This window comes from Pogoniulus pusillus, unplaced genomic scaffold, assembly GCF_015220805.1.
Source record: "Pogoniulus pusillus isolate bPogPus1 unplaced genomic scaffold, bPogPus1.pri scaffold_174_arrow_ctg1, whole genome shotgun sequence".
NCBI lineage: Eukaryota > Metazoa > Chordata > Aves > Piciformes > Lybiidae > Pogoniulus > Pogoniulus pusillus.
The window spans coordinates 218-9,184 of record NW_026974606.1 but is presented as its reverse complement, the minus strand read 5'-3'; the positions used below and the strand labels follow the sequence as shown (position 1 = coordinate 9,184).

The 8,967-nt window shown below is 67.4% G+C and overlaps 1 protein-coding gene across 1 annotated transcript; it reads left to right on the top strand.

The window, feature by feature from the left end:
- Positions 1 to 368: 368 nt before the first annotated feature.
- Positions 369 to 8,264, top strand: LOC135173972 (semaphorin-6C-like; the record flags this gene model as incomplete). Its single annotated transcript, XM_064141201.1, has 8 exons — positions 369 to 428; positions 3,593 to 3,779; positions 3,864 to 3,978; positions 6,116 to 6,173; positions 6,280 to 6,336; positions 6,868 to 6,969; positions 7,939 to 8,029; positions 8,142 to 8,264. Coding segments are annotated over exons 2-8 (670 nt in total), but the record flags the coding sequence as incomplete, so codon positions are not given.
- Positions 8,265 to 8,967: the final 703 nt, after the last annotated feature.

Sequence of the window (8,967 nt, the reverse complement as noted above, 5' to 3'; positions counted from 1 at the left end):
GGGGGGGAGGGTGGGGGGAGCCTTTGTCCACCCCTTGGGGCACCCACGGGAGACCTCCGAGCCCCAACTCCCTTCCAGTGCCTCACTCCGGGGGGGGTTGAGCACAAAGCGCAACAGGCAGGGGGGGTCCCCCCCTGTTCCCCCCCTGTCCCCCATCCCCCCCCCCTCCCTCTGCGCTGTCACGGGTGGGGGTCACGGGTGGGGGGGGGGGTCAGGGCAGTGCCCCACGCGTGTGCAGGCTCCGCCCGCGGCTCAGCTCCTTAGCGGCGATTAAAGACTATCTATAGCCCGCCCCGGGGGGGGGCCCTGGGGGGGGTCCCGTGGGGGGGTCCCCCGGGGGGGTCTCTCCCCACTCCCGGCCCCGTTCCGGGGCGGAGCCGCTCGGAGCTGTGCGGGACCGGGAGGGAGCCGCGAGCGGAGCGGAGCCGGTACCGGGATGGGGGGGGGGGGGGGGAGGGGAGGGGGGGGGGAGAGGGGGGGGGGGGAGGGAGACCGGAGGGGGCTTGGGGGGTGTCGGGGGGGGGTTTAGGGGGGGTTAGGGGAGGTTTTGGGGGGGCTCGGGGGGGTTGGAGGACTTGGGGGGGGGAGTTAGGGGGTTGGGGGGGGTCGGGGGGGGTTTGGGGGGGGGAGTTAGAGGGGTGGGGGGGTTTAGGGGAGGCTGGGGGGGGTCGGGGGGGTTTAGGGGGGGTTTGGGGGGGGAGTTAGGGGGTCGGGGGGTTTAGGGGGGGCTGGGGGGGGGTCTTGGGGGGGGTTTAGGGGGGGTTAGGGGAAGATTTGGGGGGGCTCGGGGGGGGTTGGAGGACTTGGGGGGGGGAGTTAGGGGGGTGGGGGGGTTCTTGGGGGGTGTCGAGTGGGGGTTGGGGGGGTTTGGGGGGGGAGTTAGGGGGTTGGGGGTTTAGGGGGGGCTGGGAGGGGGTCTTGGGGGGTGTCGGGGGGGGTTTAGGGGGGGTTAGGGGAGGTTTTGAGGGGGCTGGGGGGGGTTGGAGGACTTTGGGGGGGGAGTTAGGGAGTGAGGGGGGTCTTGGGGGGTGTCGGGGGGGGTTAGGATAGGTTTAGGAGGGGTCGGGGGGGGAGTTAGGGGGGTGGGGGGGGTTAGGGGGGGCTGGGGGGGGTTGTCGGAGGGGTTTAGAGGGGGTTTGGGGGGGGAGTTAGGGGGTCGGGGGGGTTTAGGGGGGGTTTAGGGGGGGTTAGGGGAAGTTTTGAGGGGGCTCGGGGGGGTTTGGAGGACTTTGGGGGGAGTTAAGGGGTTGGGGGGGTTTAGGGGGGGCTGGGAGGGGGTTTAGGGGGGGTTAGGGGAGGTTTTGGAGGGGTTGGGGGGGGTTTGGGGGGGGAGTTAGGGGGGTGGGGGGGTTTAGGGGGGGCTGGGGGGGAGTTAGGGGGTCGGGGGGTTTAGGGGGGGCTGGGAGGGGGTCTTGGGGGGGGTTTAGGGGGGGTTAGGGGAAGTTTTGGGGGGGCTCGGGGGGGGTTGGAGGACTTTGGGGGGGGAGTTAGGGGGGTGGGGGGGTCTTGGGGGGTGTCGAGTGGGGGTTGGGGGGTTTGAGGGGGGAGTTAGGGGGTTGGGGGGTTTAGGGGGGGCTGGGAGGGGGTCTTGGGGGGTGTCGGGGGGGTTTAGGGGGGCTTTGGGGGGGGAGTTAGGGGGTCGGGGGGTTTAGGGGGGCTGGGAGGGGGTCTTGGGGGGGTTTAAGGGGGTTTGGGGGGGAGTTAGGGGGTGTGGGGGGGTGTGGGGGGCTGGGAGGGGGTCTTGGGGGGTGTAGGGGGGGTTTAGGGGAGTTAGGGGAAGTTTTGGGGGGGGTTGGAGGACTTTGGGGGGGAGTTAGGGGGGTGGGGGGGGTCTTGGGGGGTGTCGAGTGGGGGTTGGGGGGGTTTGAGGGGGGAGTTAGGGGGTTGGGGGGTTTAGGGGGGGCTGGGAGGGGGTCTTGGGGGGTGTCGGGGGGGGTTTAGGGGGGCTTTGGGGGGGGAGTTAGGGGGTCGGGGGTTTAGGGGGGCTGGGAGGGGGTCTTGGGGGGGTTTAAGGGGGTTTGGGGGGGAGAGTTAGGGGGTGTGGGGGGGTGTGGGGGGGCTGGGAGAGGGTCTTGGGGGGTGTCGGGGGGGGTTTAAGGGGGTTTGGGGGGGTTTGGGGGGGGAGTTAGGGGGTTGAGGGGATTTAGGGGGACTGGAAGGGGGTCTTGGGGGGTGTCGGGGGGGTTAGGGGGGTGGGGAGGTTTTGGGAGGGCTTGGGGGGGGTTGAAGGACTTTGGGGGGGGAGTTAGGGGGGTGGGGGGGTTTAGGGGGGGCTGGGAGGGGGTCTTGGGGGGTGTCGGGGAGGGTTTGGGGGGGGTTGGAGGGGGAGTTAGGGAGGTGGGGGGGTCTGGGGGGGGTCGGGGGGGTTTAGAGGGGGTTTGGGGGGATTGGGGGGGTTGGGGGGGTTTGGAGGACTTGGGGGGGGAGTTAGGGGGTGGGGGGGTTTAGGGGGGGCTGGGAGGGGGTCTTTGGGGGTGTGGGGGGGTTTCGGGGGGGCTGGAGGGGATTTCAGCTCGGTTTTGGGGGGGATTAGGGACTTGGGGGGGTTGGGGGGGGTTTAGGGGGATGGGAGGGGGTTTAGGGGGGTGTCGGGGGGGGTTAAGGGTTTTAGGGGGGGCTGGAGGGGGTTTTGAAGTGGCTTTGGGGGGGCTTTGGGGGTGTTGGGGGTTTTGAGGGGGTTTGGGGGGGGTCGGCAGGGGTTGGAGGGGGTTTGGGGGGGCTTTGGGGGGGTTAGGTGTTTGGGGGGGCTTTGGGGGGTGTTGGGGGGGGCTTTGGGGGGGCTTTTGGGGGGGTTAGGGGTTTGGGTGGCTGGAAGGGGTTTTGAGGTGGGTTTGGGGGGGCTTTGGGGGGTGTTGGGGGGGCTTTGGGGGGGCTTTTGGGGGGGTTAGGGGTTTGGGGGGGCTGGAGGGGGTTTTGAGGTGGGTTTGGGGGGGCTTTGGGGGTGTTTGGGGGGGCCTTGGGGGGCGTTGGGGGTTTTGAGGGGGTTTGGGGGGGGTCGGCAGGGGTTGGAGGGGGTTTGGGGGGGTTGGAGGGGAAGTGTTGAGGGTCTGGGGGCGCTGAAGGGGTTTGGGGGGGCCCGGGGGGGTTGTTGCGAGCTTGGAGGGGGTTTGGGGGGGGTTGGAAGTTCGGGGGGGGGGGTTGGGGGGGGTTGTGAGGGTGTCGGGGGGGGTTGGGGGGGGTTGGGGAGGGTCCTTGGGGTGCCATGGGGGTGCCAGGGGAGGTTTGGGGGGCACTGCTTGGAGGGGGTTTAGGGGGGACAGGGGAGCTGGGCTGGGAGCAGAGGGCACTGGGGAGACTGGGAGTGGGCACTGGGGGCAGTGTGAGTGGGCACTGAGGGCACTGGGAGGGGGCACTGAGGGCACTGAGGGCACTGGGAGTGGGCACTGAGGGCACTGGCAGTGGGCACTGAGGGCAGTGGAAGGGGGCACTGAGGGCACTGAGGGCACTGGGAGGGGGCACTGAGGGCAGTGTGAGTGGGCACTGAGGGCACTGGGTGTGGGCACTCAGGGCAGTGAGAGTGGGCACTGAGGGCACTGGGAGGGGGCACTGAGGGCACTGTCCCTGTGCCTCACCTTCCCCTGCCTGTGCCCAGCCCCTGGCAGCTCAGGGCTTTGGTGCCCTCTCTGCCCCACATCCCCTGCGGGCACCTTCGGCCATGCTGGGGGCACTGCTGCCCTTCAGCCTCCTCCTCCTCCTCCTCCTCCTGCTGCTGCCCCCGGGGGGCTCAGCTCAGACCTTCCCCCAGGACCTGGTGCCACGCAGCACCGTGGGGCTGGCAGGTGAGCTGGGTGGGGGCACCTTGGGTGGCAGGCTCGGGGAGGGGGTGGCAGAGAGGTCACCACCTGTGCCCTGTGTGCCCACAGCCACTGCCTCCTACCCCTGCTTCAGAGGCCTGCGTGGGGACAGGCTCAGTGCCCAGCTGGGCCTGGGCATCCAGCGCATGCTGAGCCTCAACCACAGCCTGCTGCTGGCTGCCAGGTGAGCCTGGGGGGCAGCGGGCACAGGGCACAGGGCACAGGGCACAGGGGGGCACCAGGGCGCTCTGCTGCACTCTGCAGCACCTTGGGCATGCTTGGGCACTCTGTGGCACTCTTGGGCACCTTGGGCACTCTTGGGCACTCTTGGGCATGCTTGGGCACTCTATGGCACTCTTGGGCACCTTGGGCACTCTTGGGCATGCTTAGGCACTCTTGGGCATGCTTGGGCACTCTTGGGCACTCTTGGGCATGCTTGGGCACTCTGTGGCACTCTTGGGCACCTTGGGCACTCTTGGGCACCTTGGGCATGCTTGGGCACTCTTGGGCACCTTGGGCACTCTTGGGCACCTTAGGCATGCTTGGGCACTCTTGGGCATGCTTGGGCACTCTATGGCACCCTTGGGCACTCTTGGGCACCTTGGGCATGCTTGGGCACTCTATGGCACCCTTGGGCACTCTTGGGCACCTTGGGCATGCTTGGGCACTCTATGGCACCCTTGGGCACCTTGGGCATGCTTGGGCACTCTTGGGCACCTTGGGCACTCTTGGGCACCTTGGGCACCTTGGGCACTCTTGGGCACCTTGGGCACCTTGGGCATGCTTAGGCACTCTTGGGCATTCATGGGCACCTTGGGCACTCTTGGGCACCTTGGGCATGCTTGGGCACTCTTGGGCACTCCCCCTGTACCTCTCCCCTTGTCCCTCTCCTGTCCCTCTCCTGTCCCTCTCCTGTCTCTCTCCTGTCCCTCTCCCCCTGTCCCTCTCCTGTCTCTCTCCTGTCCCTCTCCTGTCCCTCTCCTGTCCCTCTCCTGTCTCTCTCCTGTCCCTCTCCCCCTGTCCCTCTCCTGTCCCTCTCCTGTCCCTCTCCTGTCCCTCTCCTGTCCCTCTCCTGTCCCTCTCCCCCTGTCCCTCTCCTGTCTCTCTCCTGTCCCTCTCCCCCTGTCCCTCTCCCCCTGTCCCTCTCCTGTCTCTCTCCTGTCCCTCTCCCCCTGTCCCTCTCCTGTCTCTCTCCTGTCCCTCTCCCCCTGTCCCTCTCCTGTCCTCTCCTGTCCCTCTCCTGTCCCTCTCCTGTCTCTCTCCTGTCCCTCTCCTCTCCTCTCCTCTCCTCTCCTCTCCTGTCTCTCTCCTGTCCCTCTCCCCCTGTCCCTCTCCTGTCCCTCTCCTGTCCCTCTCCTGTCCCTCTCCTGTCCCTCTCCTGTCCCTCTCCCCCTGTCCCTCTCCTGTCTCTCTCCTGTCCCTCTCCTGTCCCTCTCCTGTCCCTCTCCTGTCTCTCTCCTGTCCCTCTCCCCCTGTCCCTCTCCTGTCTCTCTCCTGTCCCTCTCCCCCTGTCCCTCTCCTGTCTCTCTCCTGTCCCTCTCCCCCTGTCCCTCTCCTGTCCCTCTCCCTTGTCCCTCTCCCTTGTCCCTCTCTCTCTCTCCCTTGTCCCTCTCCTGTCTCTCTCCTGTCCCTCTCCCCCTGTCCCTCTCCTGTCCCTCTCCCTGTCCCTCTCCTGTCCCTCTCCTGTCCCTCTCCTGTCCCTCTCCTGTCTCTCTCCTGTCCCTCTCCCCCTGTCCCTCTCCTGTCCCTCTCCTGTCCCTCTCCTGTCCCTCTCCTGTCTCTCTCCTGTCCCTCTACTGTCTCTCTCCTGTCCCTCTCCCTTGTCCCTCTCCCTTGTCCCTCTCCCTTGTCCCTCTCCCTTGTCCCTCTCCCTTGTCCCTCTCCCTTGTCCCTCTCCTGTCCCTCTCCTGTCCCTCTCCTGTCCCTCTCCCCCCTGTCCCCTCTCCTGTCTCTCTCCTGTCCCTCTCCCCCTGTCCCTCTCCTGTCTCTCTCCTGTCCCTCTCCCCCTGTCCCTCTCCTGTCTCTCTCCTGTCCCTCTCCTGTCTCTCTCCTGTCCCTCTCCCCTTGTCCCTCTCCTGTCCCTCTCCTGTCCCTCTCCTGTCCCTCTCCTGTCCCTCTCCTGTCCCTCTCCTGTCCCTCTCCCCTTGTCCCTCTCCTGTCTCTCTCCTGTCCCTCTCCCCCTGTCCCTCTCCTGTCCCTCTCCTGTCCCTCTCCTGTCCCTCTCCCCTTGTCCCTCTCCTGCCTCTTACCCTCTGCCCCCCTCTCCCCCTGCCCCCCTCCTGTCCCCATGTCCCCTCTCACGCTCGCCCCTCCCCCCCCAGGGACCACATTTACTCCTTCGACCTGGGGCAGGACCCACGGACGCTGTACCCCACGCGGGTAAGGGGCCTGGGGGGGTCCGCGGGGGGGGGGGGGGGGGGCTGGCAGCGCGGGGCTGTCCCTGTGCCCACCCAACGCCCACCCGTGGCCTGGTATCGCCTGGCAGCATCTCACCTGGGAGAGCCGCGGCAGGGAGAACTGTGCCATGCGTGGGCGGCGCCAGGTACGGGCGGGGGGCACGGGGGGCACCGGGCACGGGGGGTGGGGGCACAGGGGTACAGGGTGCTGGGCATGGGGGGCACTGGGGGTGAGGAGCACTGGGCACTGGGGTGCAGGGCATGGGGGGCACTGGGTGTGGGGGCACTGGGGGGCAAGGCATGGGGGGCACTGGGGGTGAGGGGCACTGGGCACTGGGGTACAGGGCATGGGGGGGCACCATGCACGGGGTGTGGGGGCACTGGGGTACAGGGCATGGGGGGAACTGGGCACTGGGGTTCAGGGCATAGGGGACACTGGGCACTGGGGTGCAGGGCATGTGGGGAACTGGGTGTGGGGGCACTGGGGGGCAGGGTGCAGGGCATGGGGGGCACCATGCACAGGCTGTGTTGGCACAGGGGCACGTGGGGGGCACAGGCTGTGGGTGGCACAGGGGCACACAGTGTTGGGGTGCAGAGTCAGAGCCCGAGAAGGGGGCAGGGGCAGGTGGTGACCTCGGGGCTCACTGTGCCCCCTCCCCCCCCGTGTGCCCACGCAGGATGAGTGCCACAACTACATCCGGGTGCTGGTGCCCCGCGACGCTGGCACCCTGCTGGCCTGTGGCACCAACGCCTTCAGCCCCCTCTGCCGCTTCTACCAGGTGGGGGCACGGCCCGGGGGGGCTCAGCCCTCGCTGCGGGGCATGGTTGGGCTGTGATGAGTTTGGGGGGGCTCAGCCCTCACTGCAGGGCATGGTTGGGGTGTGATGAGTTTGGGGGGGCTCAGTCTCTGCTGAGGGCATGGTTGGGGTGTGATGAGTTTGGGGGGGCTCAGCCCTCACTGCAGGGCATGGTTGGGGTGTGATGAGTTTGGGGGGGGCTCAGTCTCTGCTGAGGGCATGGTTGGGGTGTGATGAGTTTGGGGGGGCTCAGCCCTCACTGCAGGGCATGGTTGGGGTGTGATGAGTCTGGGGGGGCTCAGTCACTGCAGGGCATGGTTGGGGTGTGATGAGTTTGGGGGGGCTCAGCCCTCGCTGCAGGGCATGGTTGGGCTGTGATGAGTTTGGGGGGGGCTCAGTCACTGCAGGGCATGGTTGGGGTGTGATGAGTTTGGGGGGGCTCAGCCCTCACTGCAGGGCATGGTTGGGGTGTGATGAGTTTGGGGGGGCTCAGCCCTCACTGCAGGGCATGGTTGGGGTGTGATGAGTCTGGGGGGGCTCAGCCCTCACTGCAGGGCATGGTTGGGGTGTGATGAGTTTGGGGGGGCTCAGCCCTCGCTGCAGGGCATGGTTGGGGTGTGATGAGTTTGGGGGGGCTCAGTCCTCACTGCAGGACATGGTTGGGATGTGATGAGTTTGGGGGGCTCAGCCCTCACTGCAGGGCATGGTTGGGATGTGATGAGTTTGGGGGGGCTCAGCCCTCGCTGCAGGGCATGGTTGGGGTGTGATGAGTTTGGGGGGGCTCAGCCCTGCACAGGGCAGCACAGCAGGGCACTGCCCGGCGGTGCAATGAGTTTGGGCATCCTCATCACCTCCCCCCCGAGGCTGGCACCGCAGCCTGGGCACTGTGATGAGTGTGCTCTGGGGGGGGGTGGGGGGGGTCACATCTCCTCGCCTCCCCCCCCCCCCCAGGTGAGCAGCCTGGCACAGGAGGGCGAGGAGCTGAGCGGGCAGGCGAGGTGCCCCTTCGACGCCAAGCAGAGCATCGTCGCCCTCTTCGTAGGTGGGTGCCAGTCGGGTTGGGGCTGTGCCGTGGGGTGCCCGGGGGTGGGCACAGGGCCGATGCGTGTCTGTGGGTGCCCACCCCCCCTCACCCCCCCCCCACCCCCCCGCAGATGGCAGCCTCTACTCTGCCACCGTGGCTGACTTCCAGGCCAGCGACTCAGTCATCTACCGCAGCCTGAGCCCCGGGCGGCAGCCGCTGCGCAGCCTCAAGTACAGCTCCCGCTGGCTGCAGGGTACCGCGGGGGGCACGGGGGGGCATGGGGTTGGCATAAGGGGGACTGGTGTAAATGAGGCTGGGGGTAGAGGGTACAGGTGGGTATGGGGTTGGCATAGTGGGGACTGGTGACAATGGGGCTGGGGGTAGAGGGTACAGGGTGGGTATGGGGCTGGAGGTAGAGGGTACAGGTGGGTATGGGGTTGGAGTGTGGGTACAGGTGGGTATGAGGTTGGCATAGTGGGGACTGGTGGGTATGGGGTTGGCATAGTGGGGACTGGTGTCAATGGGGCTGAGGGTAGAGGGTACAGGTGGGTATGGGGTTGGCATAGTGGGGACTGGTGGGTATGGGGTTGGCATAGTGGGGACTGGTGTAAATGAGGCTGGGGGTAGAGGGTACAGGTGGGTATGGGGTTGGAGTGTGGGTACAGGTGGGTATGGGGTTGGCATAGTGGGGACTGGTGTCAATGGGGCTGGGCATAGAGGGTACAGGGTGGGTATGGGTGGGTATGGGGTTGGCATAGTGGGGACTGGTGTCAATGGGGCTGGGCTTAGAGGGTACAGGTGGGCATTGGGTTGGCATAAGGGGGACTGGTGTAAATTGGGCTGAGGGTGGAGGGTACAGGTGAGTATGGGGTTGGCATAGTGGGGACTGGTGGGTATGGGGTTGGCATAGTGGGGACTGGTGTCAATGGAGCTGGGCGTAGAGGGTACAGGTGGGT